At 42.1% G+C, this 22,407-nt stretch overlaps 1 protein-coding gene across 1 annotated transcript in view; it reads right to left on the bottom strand.

The window, feature by feature from the left end:
• Positions 1–317: 317 nt before the first annotated feature.
• LOC144268225 (guanylate cyclase 2G-like) overlaps positions 318–22,407 on the bottom strand; it is a 47,185-nt gene continuing 25,095 nt past the window's right edge. Inside the window, exons 7-21 of the mRNA XM_077822876.1 lie at positions 20,763–20,866; positions 19,787–19,950; positions 18,361–18,510; positions 17,342–17,425; positions 16,335–16,439; positions 15,613–15,684; positions 11,859–12,027; positions 9,381–9,536; positions 7,880–8,057; positions 6,502–6,642; positions 5,429–5,621; positions 4,890–5,064; positions 2,903–3,001; positions 1,855–1,946; positions 318–401 (exon numbers count right to left, since the gene is read on the bottom strand). Coding sequence (XP_077679002.1) covers positions 318–401; positions 1,855–1,946; positions 2,903–3,001; positions 4,890–5,064; positions 5,429–5,621; positions 6,502–6,642; positions 7,880–8,057; positions 9,381–9,536; positions 11,859–12,027; positions 15,613–15,684; positions 16,335–16,439; positions 17,342–17,425; positions 18,361–18,510; positions 19,787–19,950; positions 20,763–20,866 — 1,966 coding nt within the window. The remainder of the gene's footprint in view (positions 402–1,854; positions 1,947–2,902; positions 3,002–4,889; positions 5,065–5,428; positions 5,622–6,501; positions 6,643–7,879; positions 8,058–9,380; positions 9,537–11,858; positions 12,028–15,612; positions 15,685–16,334; positions 16,440–17,341; positions 17,426–18,360; positions 18,511–19,786; positions 19,951–20,762; positions 20,867–22,407) is intronic.

Below are 22,407 nucleotides of genomic sequence, written 5' to 3'. Positions count from 1 at the left end.
ACCCGAGTACAGACCTAGGAGTTCAGGTGGGCTTGTACTCTGGTGTCTAGCCCAGGATGTGCTGGTATTCTTAGCTTGCTAGCTCAAGCAGAACTAGTGCATGCCCGTCTATCTGGACTGGGAGGCACGCTCCCAACTGCAGCACAAACATACCTCCTAAGAGGCAAAGCCACAACTAGTAGCTTCAGTAGACCCACATGTTAGATCACTCCTCCAGTCCTTGAACTGTATACTGCAATTATCAGCATATGGATTTAACACCCTTCCCTACAGAAATCTAATCACTGTCTTACCTGCAATGTTTCCTTTAAACAGCTTCACAAATTGTCACTGAACTCTGGGAGAGACAAGTCAAAGCCAGCTTTTCCTTTTAACCAAAACGTTCTTTGCTCTCCTTTGCCCTGACAACAGAAAGAAGTGAAAGTGGAGTTGTACAAAGGAATCGGGATGGGGGGGGGAGGGGGAAGAAACGCATTGCTTGTAAGTAGAGCTGGCCCAAACTAGAAATGTCTGGATTGTGGGATAATTTGGTATTTCAGAATTTGGTTTTGTTCCAAATTTTTCAGTTTCCCCCAAACTGGAAATCTTGGGGAAAAAATTGTTTTAGAAACATCGACACGTGGCATTTTCAAAATGAAATAGGCTCCCTGGAACCATGGCCACCCCTAGGTGTTCTGTCACCCAGGACGGAAAATATTTTTGGTGTCCCCCATACTTAAAAGGTGCAATAAAAAAAAACAAAAACAAAAAACAAAACAAAAAAAATCAAACCAACTCCCTCCCTGCCTCCAGGGATTTGGCACCCCCAAGTACAATGATCCAGTGCCCCTCAATATCGGTGCTCAGGGCAGATGTCCTGACTTCCCACCTCTAAGACCAGCCCTGCCTGAAACCATGACTGCTACTGACTGAAATTCCTGCTGCGCTCATGAAATTGACACGAATGTCAATTTCAGTCAGCAGCTGCCTGGACTGCTCTGGGGCAGGAGACCCCAGGCCTTCCAGATTCCCTGACCAGCTGGGTCGTAAGGTAGCCCACTTGGAAGCCCAGGGTCCCTGGCCCCAAGGCAGTCTGCATAGCAGAGCTGACCCAGAGCCATGGACGCTGGAACTCAAACCATTTTTCTCAAATATTTCAGGTTTGAGAAATGGGTATTTTCCAATGAAACTGTTCCATCAGAAAACTTCTGGCAAGCTCTAACTGTAAGGTCTTTGGAGCAGGAACCATCTCTTGATTATACTTTGGTACAGTGGCTAGCATGATGAGGCCACGGTCCCTTATTGGGGCCTCAAGGCACTCCAGCAACATAAGCAATAAAGAATAGTAATATCAACATAGAGCATGACAAGGTAAAAACCATGCACAGGATCCAAGGATGTGAGATGCTGAAAGGGCTGTGGAAGCACAAAGACTTCACAGCATTGAGTCCTGTTTTTCTGGAATGCTTAATTCTAGTTTGCAAAGCACTGTCCTATGTTAGGCAGACAGTTATCATATACAAAATGATGGAAGTGTCTGATTTCAGTCACACCATAGTACTGAACACTTAGGGTGACCAGATGTTCTGATTTTATAGGGACAGTCCCGATTTTTGGGTCTTTTTCTTATATAGGCTCCTATGAGCCCCCATCCCCGTCCCAATTTTTCACATTTACTGTCTGGTTACCCTATGAACACCTCTACATGTTTGTTGTTTTGTTTTTACACTGATGCATTAACATCAGTTCATACCCAGGAAAGCATATGTTCTGCATACATTGTACGTGTTCGAAAATTCCTCCATATGCTGTCTAGTATATTAGACCTATCTACTTGGCATGATAGGCTACCTTCTGCACTCTTAATGTTCGTACCTTTACTGTTATGGTCCCTCTTTCTTGCAGGTCATACCCACCGATGGATTGCAAGGCATTAGCAGTGGTTGCGGAGACATGGATTCGGAGAGCTACAGCAAAATAAATCTATTTACTTATTTTATAAATGTATATGACTGGCTGGCTGGGGAGGATTAACTAGTTAAAGGGGCAGGATCAATCTGTTTAGAACTTAACGTTTATCTTCCTAAAGGTTGTGTTTCATTTTTGGCCCAAATCTTTCCTCCTGTTCAGAAGGGTTTGTAATTAAGATTTAGGCTTTAGTCTGACTCCATTTAAAATGAAGTCACTTGACAGAAACAGTCCCCAGGGCAAAAGCATGGTATTTATTATATAAACCTCAAACTTTCTCTTTTAATATTTGGTATCGTAACATCCATGGCTATCTAGGTCTTCACAGTTGTCACTACGCTGCACAATATGGTCATTCAGAGCTTCATGGCATCAGCAGAGAAATAAATGAGCAAGCAAAGACCTCTCCATGTAGCAGTATAGGGTCTATGATGCACAGTCATGTGTGTCTGAGGGCAGTAACAAACACACAAAACACCATGTTCATTTTGAGTTCTTCAAAGATTGGACATCCCAGTTGGTTGTGAAACATGAAACATTGTCACTGTGGATAGCAATGGACAGAGCAATGAACTGGGACTCCGGAGACCTGGGTTCTATTCCTGGCTCTGGCACAGGCCAGTTGAGTGAGCTTGGGCAAGTCACCTCACCTCTCTGTCCCTCACTTTCCCCCACAGTAAAATAAGGATAATGATCCTGACCTCCTTTGTAAAGCGCTCTGAGATCTGCTGATGAAAAGCGCTTTGTCAGAACTAGTTGTTGTTATCTGACAACAGTGATCTCAGATGTAAGAAACCCTCAGGGTTCATCAAACTGGATTATCAGAGCATTGCATGGCAAACGTTTGACACAAAAAATGTCAATTAACAATGGGTTAAGTGTAACACTGCCTCTGTTTGTGGTTAAAATAAATTCCATGCAGGATGACTGCAAACTCCTCGAAAATGGTACCTACGCAAACTGGTACTTTCCATCCTTGATGCCATATTAACAGTGTCTCCAAACAGGCAGTACCGTGGCATTGTGATTCCCACCACTCCTGCAACAACAGGTCCTAAAGTACAAAAAAGAAAGCACAAACCATGAAGCTATCAAGACAGAAGGTGTTATGCAAAGCAACTTTGCCCCACACTGGGGCTCCTAACTAGGCACTGGAGAAGGAGTTTAAATGAAGGAGTGTCATTGTCTCCTATCTGGAGCCCAAGCGTGGGCATGTGCAACTCCTAAATTCTAATCCCAGTTTTGATACCAACTTCCATTCTTGACTTGCGCAACTCATGACTTATTGTCTATGTTTCTGCGAACATGGCAATAATCCCTAGCTCAGCTGACTGTTGCTGTAAAAACTAATATGCGTACAATTTCTAGCTCTGCCAGGGGCCTGCTGGGTGACCTTGGACTAATCACTTAATCTCGCTACGCATCTGCAAAATGGGGATAATAATACTGACCTCTTTTCTAAGGCTCTTTATGATCAATGGAGGGAAAAGAGCTAGGGATTATTAAAACAGCATAGAAATGCTTAGTTGTGTTATTAGAACTGAGACATGTATGAAGATCAAAACATTCAGACAATTATTTCCCGAAAGTTTGCAGTTGTCACTGAAACACCCTGAGAAAGGAACATAGATATTGTCATACTAGAGGAGATCAGTGGTCCATCTACAACAACATCCTGACTCCAACCATACCAGATGCTTCAGAGAAAGTTTCAAAACGTTCTATAGCAGCAGGCAGTTGTGTAATAATCTGCCCATAAGGGAGATTTCTTCCTGACCTCTGTCAATTTGAGAACCTAGGCCTCCCACATCTCCGGTGACTGCCCTACACACACTGGGCTAAAAAGTTATAGGGGACGTGGCCTCCTCTTCCATTTTTGCAGATGAAACTTTTTCACACATTTGCGTCAAATTTTTGAATAAGTTTCATGTTGTCTGAAACTGCATTTTTCAGCAAATAAACTATTCATCCGAAAAATTTTGCCCAGCTGTAGAAATTAGATCCCATTCACTCCAATGGCAGGTAACGTTATAGTTTTAGGCCAGTATTTGTGAGATGACCTTGGATACATGCATTATCTTTTCAGGAAGAGTCCGACCACTGAAATGCACGTCTAAATGATCTTGCTGGTATATGCTGCACTGAGCTTCTGTCAGCATAGACGCCAAGCTGTGCCGGTATTACTTGGATAGGAAATGGAAAGCACCAGTTGAGAATGGAGGTGTCATTCCTTAGATGGGTACTAAAGCAGAAGCCCAACATGACTACAGTATAGTCGTTGTACAGTGCTATGTAAACATTTTACATTTACACAGTGATTTACAAACACAGGAAAGAGCACTGTACACACTTCTGAATGTCTGATATTAACGTTCTACACCTTTATAGAACCTTTCAACCAAGGATCTCCAAGCGCTTAAAAATAGAAACTAATTAATCTCCCCTGCACCCCGTGAGGATACTGAATGTTAATATTGCCAGCTTGCTGATGGGGAAACTGAGGGTACAGAGCAGTTCCGTAAGTAGCCACGGTCAGACAGCAAATCACGGCCGAGGTATAAAGAGAATCCAGAATTTCTAACTCCTTATCTCATGCGGTAACTGCTCAATATGTGCTACAGTGAATTAAGGATGAACCCCATACCCATACCCAAGATTAAAACAAACATTTGGCCACCAGTTCTCTAGTCTTTACTCAGGCAAAAATCCAAATTAAGGTGGGGAGGGGAATTTTGGCTGAATCGAGGGGAATTTTGGCTGAATTAGTACCGGAGAATAAGCCCCCTTAAAAAACACTCTCCAGTCTCATCTTAGCCTGATGCTTGACTCATCTTGAATTGCTTGAATTTATGCAAACATGTGAATTATCTACTTGTGGCTCAATTTGTATAGACCGAGAACAAATCTCAGTATCGGAAGCAGGTGAGACTCATGCTACTTACCTGTGTTAATGCCAATCCGCAGCTTCAGCTTCTCGTTGGGCATGTGCCCTATCTTGAAATGGATCATTGCACTAAGGAAGTGCAAAGACATTGTAGCAATTTCCTCAACGTGCTTCATTCCATTGGGGATGGGAAGGCCACTGGCAACCATGTAGGCATCTCCAATTGTTTCAACCTGTAGCAAGGAAAACAAAGCACTTAGGCAGCACGTTACGTGTCTGGGGCACAGGGCAAATAATAGCCAATATTAGAGACAGTGCAAACTAGTGAACTAAGCTTAAAACCGGGAGTTAAGATCTTCTACATTCTAGTCATGTTTCTGCCACTGACTGCACTCAACCATCAACAACTGGAACAACAGCAAGTCAGTGATATTACTGGTTTTGGATGCAAGTGACTACAGAGAGGGGGCCTGACTCTGTGAGTGCTCTCTCTCCAGGAAACTTCCCTTGATTTTGATGGAAGTTCTGCAAACACACTGCTTGCAGCACTGGGCCCAGCAACTGTGCTGCCTGAGAACAGGAAGCAGCATGTCTCACCTTGTATACGTCGTACGTTTTAATGATGTTATCGAACAGGCTGTACAGGTCATTCAGGAGATTAACCACGTGCAGGGGGTTGCTGAGAGAACACAAACTGGTGAACCCAACAATATCTGAGAAGAAGATGGTCACGGAATCAAAACTCTCAGGCTCCACGGATTTACCAGCAATGAGCTGCTCTCTGACGAAGCTGGGACAGGAGGAGAAAGCAATCATTTCCTTCATGTTTGTTTGCTTGCTCGCTCTCTCCCTCCACCTCAGAATAAATCCATTTGGCCTTAACGTCCTGCGTGTTTGGGAAATACACCAAATGGCCTATTTAAAGCACTTTGAAGGCTGCCTTAAAGATCCCGAAACCAGATTCAATCTGGATTTACACCAGCTTCCACTTTGGCAAAAGGTCCCCAAATTAAAGCATCTACTGGAGGGGAAGAGGGTGCAACAGAGAAAAGTGGCCACTTGCCAGAGGGGTGTGGGAGAGTGAAGGTCAGTGGAGCAAAAAGAAGTTGACGGCATTAAATGCATTTTAAAATGATGCTGGCTAGCATGGATTCAGGCTATACCTACAAAATATTTGTCAAGGATTAAGGAAGCTGGCGCGCTGAGACCACAACTTCTGTTGAACAGTTCAGTCTGATTGTTTCTTTCTGCTCCTCATGTCTGGTGTACCCAGCAGTAGTCCTTTGTCTTAGACTGTCAGCAATTTGGGGGAACAGTCTTTTTGTTTTATGTTTGTACAGCACCTAGCACAATGGGCTCCTGGTCCCTGACTGGAGCTTCTAGGCTCTATCACAATATAACGAATAATAATAATTAATTGCTTAATTACCATTCATTAGTTAGAACCCAAGGCTACAATCCACAAGTTTTTCAATAGAATGAGACCTTTTGTCCAAAGCTGTTGAGCATGTGATTGCCACATTCAGCTTCAGGAGACACTGTGCTACCGGTGGTTCAGTGACTCCAGTACTTTGCAAAGCATTCCGAGACGCACTGAGTAGGAAAGGCTCTGTCTTGCACCAAATTCTATTGTCGACAAACTTCTGAAAATACAAAAGCTGTTTGATTACCTGGGCAACATTGCTGACAAAAGTGTATCCGTCTTTTTCTTCTCTGCCACCAGCTGGGCTGTCCTTTGTTCCACCACATCCTCCAAGTGATTGGCATACTTTTCCAGTTTGTTTACCATGTTATCCAAGATGCTGATGTGGCTAATTGAATTGTTCAAACAAATATTGTTTTTAATTTACATAATAGCACTAAGTAATACAAAATATTGATGCTCTAGACTCTAGATGCTAGAGGGGATCTTTGATGGAAATGGATTCCACTTCCATTTCCATCAAAGATCCCCTCTAGCATCTAGAGTCCATGGGGGAGAAATGACTTCTGATACTTGGCTACTCCCCACTATGGGCCTTTCATCAGATCTCATCATTTAACTTAGATAAGAGCAATCCATGGAGACTATACAACCTGCAGATAGTATTAGTACTGACCCAATGCCCCCGCATAGTCTTTGGGAGCACTGTGCTGCCAGAAGGGACAACCTCAAACCAAAGTCCCTTACAAGACTCAAAGTGGTAGCCTGGCATCCCGGCCACATTCTGCTGTGGACAATTACATGCTGACTAAAAAATACGATCAATTTAAATATATTTTTGTCCGATTGGTTTTTTACATACTTATTACTGGTAACACTTAAGACACTGTAAGTGAAAAAGATTAGAGCATAAAATGCCTGTTTTTTTCAGTCTACTTTGGCAGTACTCTGCCTATCATTAGTTTCATGATTCCTCCTGTATAGCCCACAGTTTCCACCATGTGGGTCTTTCACTCAAGAGAGGAAAGAAAAACATTTCACCATTAGGAAAAATGTCATTGCAAAAATGCAAATATTGACAGGGAGGAGCTACAGTACTTGGAAATAACTTTAAACTCTCTTCTAAAAACTGACTAGATTTCAAGTTAACTACATCCATTTAACCCCCCACCCCACCCCTCAACTGTGGTTTCAGGTGGACATTATTTGTACCATCACAGAAATGTAGGACTGGAAGGGCTTTGAGAGGTCATCTAGACCAGCCCTTTGTGATGAGAAATGACCAAGTAATCTAAACTGCCCCTGACAGGTGTTTGTCCAACCTCCTGTGACAGGATTCCAAAGCCTCTCTTGGAAGCCTATGCCAGATCTTTACTATCCTTATAGTCAGAAAGGTGAGATATTGGGAAAATCTAACTCTTTATCTTCCTGTTCTAAACTATCCTGCAATGGTGCTGTGGGCTGTTAAACAGCTGCTACATCCTATCTCTGATGCAGCTGCATTTCAGCAGTGTGTGAGTAATCCCTACATAATGGATGCCATCTATAAAACACTTTGGGAGCCTGCTGGATGAAAAGCACAATGTATATCTGGTATCATTCTCAGACAGGTAAGAGAGACTCACCTTTCGGGGCTTGCATCTCTTAACTCTCTCTTCACAGAGGAGAACATTGGCCTTCTCCCTGGATCTTCATCCCAACAAGTTCTAAGCATTGCAATGATCCTTTCATTGCATTTCTCTGTTGACAGGGATGGCCGCAGTGGGACGGGCACAGTTGGGTCCCTGAGATGGTTTATTATCTCTGTATTTAGCAAATGTGATCAATCAGGATTTGAGTCTATTCATAAGTTTAATATCCTTAACTTTGGAGCAAATTGTCCTAGTCCTTAATGCAGAAGTCAGAGGAGGAGGAAAAACAGCATGCATGGAGCTTCCTTTTCTCTTATGCACCTAACATAATGGTCAGAGCAAATCAGTCTTTCACCTGGACGAGCTTAGGGTCTGCTTCTTCTATGCAACCCATGCAGCTGGCCAGTTTCAAAGAAGGAAGCCTTTCGTACCATCCCCCAGGTGCAGTGTTCACATGCCCTGGAGCGCTGGGGGAAATTGTTCCTCCAAAGCTACAGGCTAAATCTGTCTCTATAGATGAATGCTTTCTCCTCTCAGAGACAGGGATTTCAGAGTAACTAGGTACATGCCGTATTACTGCAGGCTGCTGAGTAGCTCCGGCATGTGAATGGTGTGGTGTTTTCATTGGTACTATGTTAAGCTGACCATTTAAGCGATGCATTTAATTTGCACATAAAGTCAGATAAAAAGGAGCATAGAGCCCTATTATCTGAACAGAACAGACAGCGTGGAATTTATTCAGATCAATAGAAGGTCAAACAAGAGACAGAGGTTTTCCTATGAGCAATGCACCTCAAGGAGATACTATCTGTGGACTATAGGAGTTTGTGGGAGAAGACAGCTGCTGCTGGATTTGAAGCAACACTAAACATAAAGCCACTATTGTTGTTGTTTTTCTTATAAAGTGGGAAGCAATGAGAAATAGTGACAGGAAATCAATACAGGGTTAGGAAACCAGCATGGAGCACTTGCTCGGATTAAGTTCTAAATTCTTATGATTTATTAGGTAAAATTGCAAAATCATTTAAAACATATAGACAGTTAAGCCTGTGTGACTCTCCAAAGACCAAAGGTGTCTATCCTTAGCAAGCAGATAGTTAAGTGACACAATTATCTGCCTATACTCATTCATAATGTTCAGTGTACAAAAAGTCTTTTGCTTCCAAAGGGTGCATCTACTCTGCAAATTAAAGGTGTGTTCCTAACTCAGAGTAGCTAACCCGCTCTGGCTAATCTGGGTTAAACTAACACGGAAGAGAAGGCAGTGCAGGTTAAAGCCTGTACGGGAGTCTGGGGTTGAACTACCTGCTAACCTGAATTAGCTGTGTCTTCACTGCTATTTTAACCGCAGTTAGCTAACATGGGTCACAGCAAGTCTGAATTTTAAAACACATTTTATTTGCAGTGAAGACATGCTACATTTAGGGTAACTCCAGGATACAAAAAGGTGCTCACAGAGGGAAGATCATCTGGAAATGTGAGGAACAAATTCTACCTTCTGCTTCCTTGTTCAGGTCTTGGAACGGACCATCCTCATTGTTATAAATCAGCTCCCTCATTATTATAGCAAAACTGTAGACATCCCCCTTTTGAGTCCCATGGAATGGAAATTCCCCCATCCTGAGCAGTTCTGGGGCTGTCCAATAGAGATCTACAAGGCAAAATAGGAAACAGCAAAGAAGTCTGTGCTCCAGCTGGGTCAAACTCATCATTGACTAAGAAGAGGCTAGACAGCCTTTTAAAATCCTAATCACGCTATGGGATGGTTTGTGCTTTTATAGTGCCATCCAACTGAGGATTTCTCTGCTGCTTACAGGCACTCATTCATCCACCCAACACCACTGCCTGGTAGCCAGCAGCAAGGGCACTCCTTCCTCCCCACCCCAGAAGTGGCAGTAAGATCCCCTTTGGGAGAATAGAGATAAAAAGCAGAGTGGCCTCCCAGCAGCTGGGAGGGGTAGGCCCACATGTGGAGTCGTCTGTCAGGGTCACAGTGTGCATAAATGAAGCAGACCTAGCTCCCTTGTGCTAGAACAGGGTCTCCCAGTTCAGCCAATTAGGAGGGGAGAGCAGCACCTGCAGCCATAAAGAGCCAGGCTGTCTGGAAGCAGTGGGGGCAGGAGCAGCAGGAAGTTCCCTGGGAAAGGCTGCCAGAGCCCCCCAGGAGGCAAGGCAGTGGGAACACGCTGGGAAGTGGGGGGCTCCAGGGAGAAAGCCTGGGGAGGTGGAGCTCTGTTGAAAGAGCACAGAAGGATCTTGCCACAGGCCCTGGAGCCCTGCAGTCTGAGTAAGGCAAAGGTGGAAATCCCCTGGGAGCTGTAGCCCAGAGTGGGCTGAAGAACTGTTTTGGGATTTGTTAGCCTACATCTGTGAAATAAAACTGTGCCTCGAAAGATATTAGAGGGTGGTATTGGCATGACTCCTCACAGCTGTGGCCCTTGGAATAAGCACCCTATTCGGATGCATGGGGCTGTTAACACATCTCAGAGCGATTGTTTCAGCCACCTGCAGACTCTGGCAGACTTCACTACATCAGTTACATTTGAGTCACATTTTCAAGCTTTTCTTTGCAACTATAAAGGCTAGAATTGGGTTTTTTTTTTCTTTTCTTTTTTTATAAATAAAGGCAGCGATTTTCCTGTAATCAAATGATTCCAGAAGCTGGGGCTCTAGGCACAGGTCTAGAAGAACATAAGAACAGCCATACCGGGTCAGACCAAAGATCTGTATCCTGCCCAGTATCCTGTCTTCTGTCAGTGGCCAATGCCAGGTGCCCAGAGGGAATGAATAGAACAGGGCCTCATCAAGTGATCCATCCCCTGTCACCGATTCCCAGCTTCTGGCAAACAGAGGCTAGGGATACCATGCCCATCCATCCTGTCTAATAGCCATTGATGGACCTATCCTCCATGAATTTGTCTGGTTCTTTTGCGAACCCTGTTATAGTCTTGGGCTTCACAACATCCTTTGGCAAGGAGTTCCATAGGTTGACCATGCGTTGTGTGAAGAAATACTTCCTTTTGTTTGTTTTAAACCTGCTGCCTATTAATTATCCCTAGTTTTCATGTTATGAGGTGTAAAACAACACTTTCTTATTTACTTTCTCCACACCAGTTATGATTTTATAGACCTCAATCATATCCTACCTTAGTTGTCTTTTTTTCCAAGCTGAAGAGTCCCAGTCTTATTAATCTCTCCTCATACAGAAGCCGTTCCATACCCCTAATAATTTTTGTTGCCCTTTTCTGAGCCTTTTCCAATTCCAATATATCTTTTTTTTTTTTTTTTTTTTTTTGAGATGGGGTGACCACATCTGCACGCAGTATTCAAGATGTGGGCATACCATGGTTTTATATAGAGGCAATATGATATTTTCTGTCTTATCTATCCCTTTCTTAATGGTTCCCAACATTCTGTTAGCTTTTTTGACTGCCACTGCATATTGAGTGGATGTTTTCAGAGAACTATGCACAATGACTCCAAAATCTCTTTCTTGAATGGTAACAGATAATTTAGACCCATCTTTTTATATGTATAGTTGGGATTATGTTTTCCAGTGTCCATTACTTTGCGTTTATCAACATTGACAAATGTCTGTCGCATTTATGCCTTAATTCGTCCCCAGCTACAGACCAAGAATTATTCACCAAAATTATTCAGCAAACATTTTCAAACAACAAATAAATTGGAGAAAATCATAAGCTGCTCAGAGACAATTATTGAGCAAAATAGAGACAAAAACTGATCATATGCATTATTTGCTGCTATTTCCTCATCCATATGCAGCATTACTGGAATAAAAAAAACCCTCTGTAATTTCCAAAAGCTGTGTTCCAATCACCAATATTCAAAGAGGTGTTGTAGATAAAATCCGTGTGAAGACCATTATGAAGAAAAGCATCCGCTAGAGGAATCCACAAATCGTTGTTTTGTTGCATCCCTCGTGCTTGTAATTCTTGTATAATCCTCTTACCTGCATAGTTGGTATTTTTCTCAGTAATTACTCTGTATTTCGTTCCATACTTAAACTCCCATAGCCCAAATCCACACAGTTTCACTTGCATGCGACTATCCACCAAACAGTTAGTAGGTTTCAGATTTCCATGGGAGTTCAATGGGCTTCTGTGAAGAAACAACATCCCCTACAAAAACAGGAACAGGGTGACTATAGAATGGTGGCTACAGAAGCACCTGGCAGAATAAAATACCACCAATGGAATGGCGGGATCTAGTTTTGGCTGTCAATGCAACAAACAGCAACTGTAACCAGCTCTTGGCTCAGCTGGTTCTGATCAGAAACACCATCCCTAAATCTCATTGTATCTATGCAAGTCTTTTTTCCATTACATTGTCCAAGCTATCTGTAGCAATGGTCTGCTTTGGTCAAACCCATCCAGAAACCTACTAGTTATGCCCATACTTCGTCTGGAGAGCCACTTTCTCCTATCACTGCTGCTATTGTCCTCATTCCCTCCATTCACCTAGGGCATCTGGTCTTACGTTAGGCCCCGATCCTGGATATTATTTCCATATGGACAAATCCATTTGCCCACATGGAATCTCTGACCTGTCTACCTAGAGAGCTTGGGTACTTAATATGGTCCCTGTGACAGACTGACAATATCATGCAATACCCTGGACAAACCTGATGGAATGAAGATAAACGTTCCTGAATTAAGTTAAACCTTATGGAGTTTTGTTTGATACTTTTGGGGCCCATTGTATTAAAAATGCAATGGTGTTACTGTGGAATTGTTTGCAACTCCTCTAAGGGATGATAATGTAGTTCCTCTGGTTATTGAAACCATCTGGTGGGGTCCACCTAGATTAGTTCAAACTGGATCCTCCAGGGGCCAACAGACAAAGAAAAGATTTTTGGTTAAGTAGCCTGTTTTCAGACAGGCTCAGGACACCATTTCTGATCCAGCAAATAGACAGGACCCCTGCTCTAAGAAGAGCCCCAATTCTTAGGGAAGGATTGGAGGAACTTGGCTTGCTAAGGGCTCAGCCCCAAAAGAATGCATGCTTGTTCTGAGCTGAAGCTGTGATGAGCTTGGTACCACAAGGAAACCCCTTGGGCACAGAGGTGCTGGAACTAGGGGCCCTGTCGCAACCCCTGGCTGGAAGTGGTTTCCATCCTATACCATAATTTGGTTCAATGGCTCTCAGCACCCCCACTATCAAAATTGTTCCAGCCCCCCTGCTTGGACGGAGTAGTGAAGGACTGTCCTTACCAGAGCCCATGTTAGGGCTGGGGTGATCTCTGGTAAGCTGGTTAGCGTGTGTGTAGGGTCTCGTATTGCTTTTAATATGTTTTCTCTGTAATACTTTTTGCCTTGAGGCTCAAACAGGCTTACTTAGAAAGAGCTGTGTAGTAACATATCACTGTAGGCATTCGTACTGCTAACCGTCTCTGAAGACAAAGCAAGCAGGCCTGCTTGGGCAGTCTGTCTCTGCTGGGAATAATACTGTATAGTCATGGGACTGTGCAGGCTGGAAATACCCCAGTCAGGCAAGAGTGAGACTCCTCTCTCCGACCAAGGGAGATCATGGGCATGGGAGCTGGAAACCTGACAGTGGGTGCCCTTGCTGGACCGCTGAAGAGAAATACAGGTGCGGTTGCTCTGAAATGTGACACTCCCCATCACAACAGTATGTGAGCACCTCACATTCTTTATCGTATTTATCCTAACACCCTTGTGAGGTAAGGAAGTACTATTATCCCTATATGGATGGGGCACTGAGAAACAGAGACTTAATGCCTAAATACCTGTAAAAATCTGGGCCTGTGGCACTCAGCATTGCAATGCCCAGCTGATTTAGGAACCTGTCTTGTTTTCAAAGGGGTTTAGGTGCTTAGAGCCTAAATACCATTGTAGGACTCTTAAGTGCCTAAATCACTTTTGAAAACAAGACAGATTCCTAATCAGTTAGATATTGTGACACTGAGCACCACAACACCTTTAAAAATCTAGGTCTAGGTGTCTTGCCCAAGCTCATATAGGAGAGTCTGTGACAGAGATAGGAAATGAACCTGTCTCTCCTACCTCCTAGACTTATGCCCTAATCATTGGACCAAAACTTTAGATTACAAATTCTTCAGGGAAGGCACTTATTCCTACTGTGTGTTTGTATAGTACCTAACACAATGGAGCCCCAATCCAGAGAGGCCTTTTTACACTGCTGTCACACAAACAAATCATTTTATTTAGCACTTTTCATTCATTCCTTATTGAAGAAGAAAATTCATGACTAGAACGGTGTGGCCTATTCCTTTGGATGTGGCAGCATAGCCATACTCCTTCCTGCCCACCTTGGGATCATGAGCACCCCAGCAAGGGGACAGTCCCCTCACTTCCACAAACCAGACAAAGGAATGTAGCTAAATATTTGCCAGGGCCAGGTGAATAAAGCCAGCTTACAAAATGGCTACGTGAGTCATGGGCCACGCACTACAGGTCTTCAAGTAAATGACCAACAAGCATCCGAAAAAGAAGCAACCTTCTGTATCATTTGGTAATCTTTCCCCCTTTCTCCTCACTCCCATCTTGTGTCTTAATATCACACACAAACCAGAATCAGACTTTAACAACAAAATCAGAATGGTAAGAGCTGCAACTCAACACTGAATTCCCTCCCACCCGCCCCTCATTTAGTAGCATCTATAAATTTTCAAGCAAGAATTTTTACTTTTGGAAAACAATTCTGTACAAATGAGAAGAGAAACATGTTAAAATAATGGTTTTGTGTATTATTTATTACTATTGTTCATATTGCAGTACTGTCTAGAAGCCTCAACCAGATTAGGCTTCCTTTGTGCTCAGTGTTGTACATAGTGAATACATAAGACCGGCCATATTGGGTCAGACCAAAGGTCCATCTAGCCCGGTATCCTGTCTTCTGACAGCGGCCAGTGCCAGGTGTCCCAGAGGGAATGAACAGAACAGGTAATTATCAAGTGATCCATTCCATCACCCATTCCCAGCTTCTGGCAAACAGAGGCTAGGGACACCATCCCTGTCCATCCTGGCTAGTAACCATTGATGTACCTATCCTCCATGAACTTATCTAGTTCTTTTTGAATGGCTGGTCCAATCCTGAAGAGCTTACAACGTCAAACAATTTTCTCAAAACTTTAAAACTTTTTATGTTTTATTTTTAACTGTCTCCCCCCCCCCTTTTTTTTTCCCCCTATGTGTAATAAATGTTTAATTTGGGGTTTGTTTAACGGTGTAAGCATAGGTCACTGCAACAGAACTCCCAAATTAATAAAATAAATACACGCAATAAAATAAGGAAAGGAGTACCTGTGGCACCTTAGAGACTAACCAATTTATTTGAGCATGAGCTTTCGTGAGCTACAGCTCACTTCATCGGATGCATACCGTGCCCACGGTATGCATCCGATGAAGTGAGCTGTAACTCACGAAAGCTCATGCTCAAATAAATTGGTTAGTCTCTTAGGTGCCACAAGTACTCCTTTTCTTTTTGCGAATACAGACTAACACGGCTGTTACTCTGAAATAAAATAAGGGTAATTTGCAATTACAACTTCCTCAACCCTCTATCAAATGCAAACCCAGTACTTCCATCTGGCTCCAACGGGATAGTGATTATTCTCATTTTTGTCTCTGACATGTTCGAAGTCCAGAGCAATAAGCATTTCTAGGCTCCATAACTTTTTTAATAAGGTTTTCTATTAGAAAACAACTCAATGTCATACTCACATTGACTATATCATAGGCAAAAGAGCATTTGAATATCCAATCCAATTCAATATCAGAGTTCCTTAAAATGTCCTGAAAAACAAAAACGTTCAAAATGACATTGGACTGAATCTCATCAGATGGAGATGCAGTGAGCACATGGAACTGAACTCAGTCTATTTGCTCTGTGAACGTTTATTGGAAACGAAAACTTATTTCCTAATACATGTGTACGGGTCTCCAAATCAGCAGTTGCTGAGTCTGTACATATCACTATTGGGCAAGTGGTAATTACAAACTTTATTCAATATTTACATACAAATTCTGTAGAGCTTTATTACACAATAAGCTCAGTAAATAAGATGTTTTTTGGTAAATAAGATGTCCTAATACTCACTGCCTCTGTGGCGTAATGTCTCTGGTTTTTTATTTTCTCCAGGGTGCTAGTCTGCTTCTCATACCTGGTATTCACAAAATGGTTGCACATAAGAAAGAACTGAGCACTAAAGCAATGAAGACTCATAGGAGTAGGAAGGGACACATGCACTTGAAGTCGTAGCTATTAGATGCCAGGAAAGTCCTGATATCAACAGAGCAAGAGTAGGCAGCAAAAAGAGCTAACAAACTAAAAGGAGGAAAAATCAGTCCTTGCTGACCTGGCAAGAGCTCAGAACAGCTCCTTTGCAAGCTCTCTTACAAGTCAACCCGAAGGCTATTGATGTAAATGATGCTGGTATTCTCACCTTGAGGCTTCCTTTCTTGCAGTACTCTGTAATAATACAGATATTTGGAATTTCAGTGCATATACCAAAGACGGCCACCAGATTCTCATGCCTCAACTCGCGCATCTGAAAGCAAAGAGGCCTTGTTAAACACATTTGTTTACATTACAGCCCCACCCCCAAGCTGTTCCTTAGCCATTGTTTATTACAAGAATCCTACAAGTTAGAAATGAAAAGGTCATTAGCTCATCCTTGTCCAAGCCTGGCTAGTTCAGGAATGTCTCTGCAATATATTTTCTATTCCTGAGACTAGTCTTGCTTCAGATGATTCAAGCATTTGAGCTTCCACCATTTCCGGGAGTCTATTCCAGCCCCCAGGAGTCTATTCTAGCCTGATAGATCACCACTATTAGGACAATGCCCATTATTTCAGCTTAATATCTTCTTCACAGCCCCTGAAAATACTCCATTGGACCACCCTAGACAATTCCTCTCCCTTCTTAATGTTTATACCTTTAAGATGGAGAAGGCAGTTATTTCCCTGATTTATCTTCACAGTATAAATATTTAGTTCTTTGCGGCCAGATTCTGACACTCTTACTCACATTGAATAGAACCTTGAACCATGATTAGACCCGTTGAAATCAATAGGATTACTTCTGGAGCAAGATTAACACTCAACATGAGAAAAGGTATCACAATCTGGCCCAGGATCTCTCCTAAAAAGTCAGTCCCTCCTGTCAGTCAGCTAAGTCCTATTTGTTATTGCTCTTCTCCAGCTTGTCAATATCTTTTTAATGTAAAGGTGTGCAAAACCAAAATGCATGACACTGATGAAGCCTAAGTAGAATCCAATCTTCTCCCAGATTCAATATCAACAAAATACTGCAGGCTGTGGATGTGAATTTCAACTTGCTAAAGATAGCGGACCAGTTGCCCGATTCAGCAGTACCTACAGTATGTTTGTAACATAATTTGCATTTCATTTCAGTCGGGCGTAGGAGGATCATGTTGAGGTTGAACCTTACCATCTGAACTTCGTGAAGGACTGACTGTTTCCGAATCCAGGCATCTATTTGGTTATCTATATACCTGAGTGCAACAAGAGTTCCCTGAAACGAATATTCAGAAAGGTGGAATTCAACATACAGTACTTTAACACAGAAACTGTTTGGAAGAGATCTGCACAAAAAGGTTATGAAGGGACCTTTGAGAAAACATAGCATGTGCTTAGAAGTTTAGAACTCCCATATGTTAAAATGGTTAAAAGTATCCTTCCCTGTACAGACACGCAGCCATAAGAGATGACCAATATGAGCTTCACTGTACAAGGTACTGGATTACTAACTTGCCCAGTGACAGACAAAGTTGAAATTGCCTGTTAAATCAAATTTTAAGGGTTCTGAAGGGAAAGATGCCAAATTTATATTGGGAAGCCAGCTGACTGTAACAAAGCATGGTAGTCAAGTGAAGACCCTGTGCTAACAGTCAAATTAACAATGGTTGTCACAGACGATACAGTCCAGAAGTGATTTTAATTTAGGTTCTCTTATATAACGTGCTGCTCAGTTATGTTAATCGATATAGCATATATTTTCAGAACAATTTTCTGCAGATGAAATAATGTACTCGTGTAGGAATTACCAAGAACTGCAATGCTGTCATAGGAAAAATACTATATTATATAGCCAGTAAGTTAAGACTGATAAGATACGTCATGCTTTTTGGAAGGCCAATTATACTACCCAAAAACTCTGACTCCATCTCTGTCAGAATTTCATATAGGACATTTCTGCAATCTGCCATTTTTGGCAAAGCAGAGTTGGACATTTATCAGCAACCTTAGTAAATTAGCACCATCAGTTTCACAGTCCTACCTGTGAATCCTGAGAACTACTGTGGCTTTTATTCTTTTGCCAACTTGTGCCCTATTTACCTGTAGAGAGCACCCAAAGCTGCACAAAGGAAACCGAAAAGGACACAGTTAACATAACAGAGCAGAAAGTACACCCACTGAAGCTCACCTAATCTCCCTTTGTAGTCGTACCTGGTAAAGACCTATTGTGGTATAAAATACGTCTTTCTCCTGCTTGTCCTTCAGCCCAGACCGCCAATTGCTTGAAAATATCAAACTGGACACAACACTTTCTTGTCCTCGAGACACTGGTGTGCTTGTTTCTGATAGCTCAAAATGATCCTTTAGGAGAAAACACAAGAGACGTGATACTGTTAAAAATTCATAAATAACCTTGGTAAATTTTGACAAACCTAAGACTTGCCGATATTGACAAAGACAAACTGATGAGGAAGAACCCCAGTAATGGGTTTTCCTACAGTGCCTACCATAAACGATAAAGACAAAACACAGGTAATGAAAAGCAAGTTGCCATCCAAACCTGATGTAGAAGGAAATCACATATGCTTGGGCTTCACTCCTATACGGAGGACCAGCACAAAGTATAGGACCCACATAAATAGAAATGGGCACAAAAATTTCATGAGAAAGCATGTGGTTTTTTCACACAAAAAAATGCAGACTTGGGTTGATCAACACAATTCACAAATTCAGATCAATTTTGGCTAATTGTTCCAGTCAAAAAAAAATTCTGAAATGTCAAAACAGGTTCAGTTTGGGAATTTCTGAAACGAAACCTTTTGACTTTTCGTTTTGGAAAATGTTTCATTTTGGTATTTCCCTCAATTTTACTTTTAATAAAACCATGAAAACATTTTTAAAAACGATTTTTTTTTTTACTTTTTCAGTTCTCTGAAAAAAATTGAAAACAATCATTTCCGATTAACCTGAAATGAATTTTTTAAATTTTTCGGTTCAGCCACTGAACTGAAAAAATCGGTGTTCAGAAAGCTCTATATTTAAAGCCTGCGGGTTATGTCCACCCTCAGGGTTGACATAGGACTAATATGAGCCCTCTCCAAACTATTCTCAACTAAGGTGTAAGTAGAACTGTTGGTGCTGAATATGCCTTGTGCTGCTCCTCTGGATAGCCGTGAATTTCATCCATTAGCGAGTAACATGCTGAGAAAATGTTTTAGAAATCATTGGGAAAAAGTGTTCATGACCTAACACTGCCAGGCAAGGATCAACGACTAGTCAGATCAACGCAGTATAAGGACCCAGTCCTGTGCTGAGCATCTACTACTAAAAGGAATCACTCCAGATCCCATCATTGTGACCACAGGCATGGTTTGACCCATTAACTCCTTAGGCCCTGATACTGCAAATTACTCAGGTGAATGCCTAACTTCAGGCACAAGGCCTATTGATTTAAATAAGACTGCTTAAGAGCTTAAAGTAAGGACATGCTTATGTACTTTGCTGTAAGTAAATTTCTACAACTTCATGATAAAAGCATGGTTAATTGTTAACATGATCACAAACTTATGGATTCCTTCTCGCTTAGAGTATAATTTATAACTAGTGTGATCCCTGGTATTTCAAGGTCTTGCTTTACCTTATGATCTTGAAGCATACTAATATCATTGTAGTTTATTTTCCACCAGATGTCATCCATTTGCTTTTGCAGCTTCCTTTCCTGGATCTTTAAAAACACCATTATGCTGGCAGCTCCTGAGGCTGTTAACAACAGGACGACAATCAGAACGGTCACTGGTGTACCTGTTAAAGACATGATACAGATCATCCCCAGCTATATGGAGGTGGAGAAAAATCTTGATGGCACAACCAAACTGGTGATTTTTTTTCAGGAGTGAGTGGTCACCTTGCTTCATATTGATATCATATGCTTGGTTGATCCTTGGCTCCAATCCAGGGGCTTTGCACCACTCAGGCAGCATAAAACAGCTGGAACACCAGTTTAATTGGCTCCTAGTGGAGAATCCAGTGGAATAATGCCCTCCTAACATTTCCTACATAGCCACCCTCCTTCTGACTTTCAGAGATGCGGATTACTCACTGCTCATACTGGATTCAACTGGAGATGTCGGTGCGCACCACCTGTGACAATCAGCCCTAAGTGTCACTAGTTGTGAACCCACCAATGATTAGCAGACACCTTTGAAAATATTAGCCTAAATGTTCAAAGAATGCTTAAATATGGATGTAGTACTGACACCTAAATAATAGCCTGATTGCCAGAAGTCCTGAGCACACAGGAGCTCTACTTATTTAAGCGCATAAATATGGATTTAGGTATGTAAATTTAAGTATCCATTTTTGAAAATCTTGGCCTTAAGTCTTAGGCTCTCTTTGCCTCAATTTCCCTATAAAATGAGGATGGTATACTGCAGACACACTCACAACGTTTCTCCTTTTCTGAGGTATCATGAAATTTCATTAATCAATGTTTGTAAAAAGCTTCTTTGATCTTTGAATGAAAGATGGTAAATAGCAGCAAAGTATTTCCTTTGTCTCTTTCCCCTTCCCATGTGCCCAAGCGCGCTGATCTCATTAAGTATGACCATACTCACTTATAACTGAAGTTTCACACTGTTCATTATAAAACCCACAGTACGGTCTGTCTTTGGGAGGAAAGCCAGCCAGCCAGCTGATGTAGGCAATTTCCATGGTTGGGCTATAGATGGAGATAGATAAATGTAAGTGCCCATTTCTACTGCCTGTCCTCCTTTCCTAAAGTTATTTTCCAGTGGGGAACACAAAACTGGCATCATTTCTAAAAGCTCATAAATACTAGAGCTGATCGGAAAATGTAATCCCCACCCCACCATAAATTTCTACCAGGAAAAAAAAAAATCCTTTTGAAATGTTTTGATCAAAAATTTCTGATTTTCTGCAGGGTTTTTTTAAATGGAATGAAACACAGTTTTTGTTATAGAATTATAGAAACGTAGGTCTCGAAGGGACCTCAAGAGGTCCTCTAGTCCAGCTCCCTGCGGTGAGGCAGGGTGAAGTTTACCTAGACCATCCTTAACAGATGTTTGTCTAGAAACCTCCAATGACAGGGATTCCACAACCTCCCTTGGAAGCCTATTCCAGAGCTTAAATATCCATATATAGTCGTAAGAAAGTTTCTCCTAATATCTAACCTAAAGCTCCCTTGCTGTAGAATAAGCCCTTTACTTCTTGTCCTACCTTCAGTGGACATGGAGAACAACTGATCACCGTTCTCTTTCAGTCTTCTTTTCTCAAGACAAAACATGCCCTGATTTTTTACCTTTCCTTATAGGTCAGGTTTTCTAAACCTTTTTATCACTTTTGTTGCTCTTCTATGAGAGGGAGGGATAGCTTAGTGGGTTGAGCATTGGCCTGCTAAACCCAGGGTTTTGAGTTCAATCCTTGAGGGGGCCATTCTGTGTGACAGTTGTTTTTCTGGAGGGGAGGGATAGCTCAGTGGTTTGAGCATTGGCCTGCTAAACCCAGGGTTGTGAGTTCAATTCTTGAGGGGGCCATTTAGGGATCTGGGGCAAACATTGGGGACTGGTCCTGCTTTGAGCAGGGGGTTGGACAAAATGACCTCCTGAGGTCCCTTCCAACTCTGATATTCTATGATTCTCTGACTCTCTCCAATTTGTCCACAACCTTCATAAAGTGCGGCACCCAGATCTCAACACAGCACTCCAGCTGAGGCCTCACCAGTGTCAAGTAGAGCAGGACAATTACCTCCTGTGTCTTACATTCAACACTACTGTTAATACACCCCAGAACATAATAGCCTTTTCCACAACTGCATCACATTGTTGACTCTCATTCAACTTGTGATTCACTCTAATCCCCAGACCCATGTCAACAGGACTACCACTTCACTAGTTATTTTCCATTTTGTAGTTACCATGTCTGATTTTTTTTCTTCCTGAGTGAAGTACTTTGCACTTGTCTTTATTGAATTTCACCTTGCTGATTTCAGACCAATTCTCCAATTTGTCAAGGTCATTTTGAATTTTAATCCTGTCGTCCAAAGCGGTAGCAACCCCTTCCAGCTTGGTGTCACCCACAAATTTTATAAATGTACTTTCCACACCATTATCCAAGTCATTAATCAAAATATTGAATAGCACTGGACCCAGAGCAAACCCATGCCGGACCCCACTATACATGTCCTCCAAGTTTGCCAGCAAATTACTGATAATTACTCACTGAGTACAGTCTTTCAACTAG

Source organism: Eretmochelys imbricata, chromosome 7 (genome assembly GCF_965152235.1).
Source record: "Eretmochelys imbricata isolate rEreImb1 chromosome 7, rEreImb1.hap1, whole genome shotgun sequence".
In the NCBI taxonomy this organism is placed as follows: Eukaryota; Metazoa; Chordata; order Testudines; family Cheloniidae; genus Eretmochelys; species Eretmochelys imbricata.
Note: the sequence above shows the minus strand (reverse complement) of the source record. Positions and strands in the feature narration are given on the sequence as shown.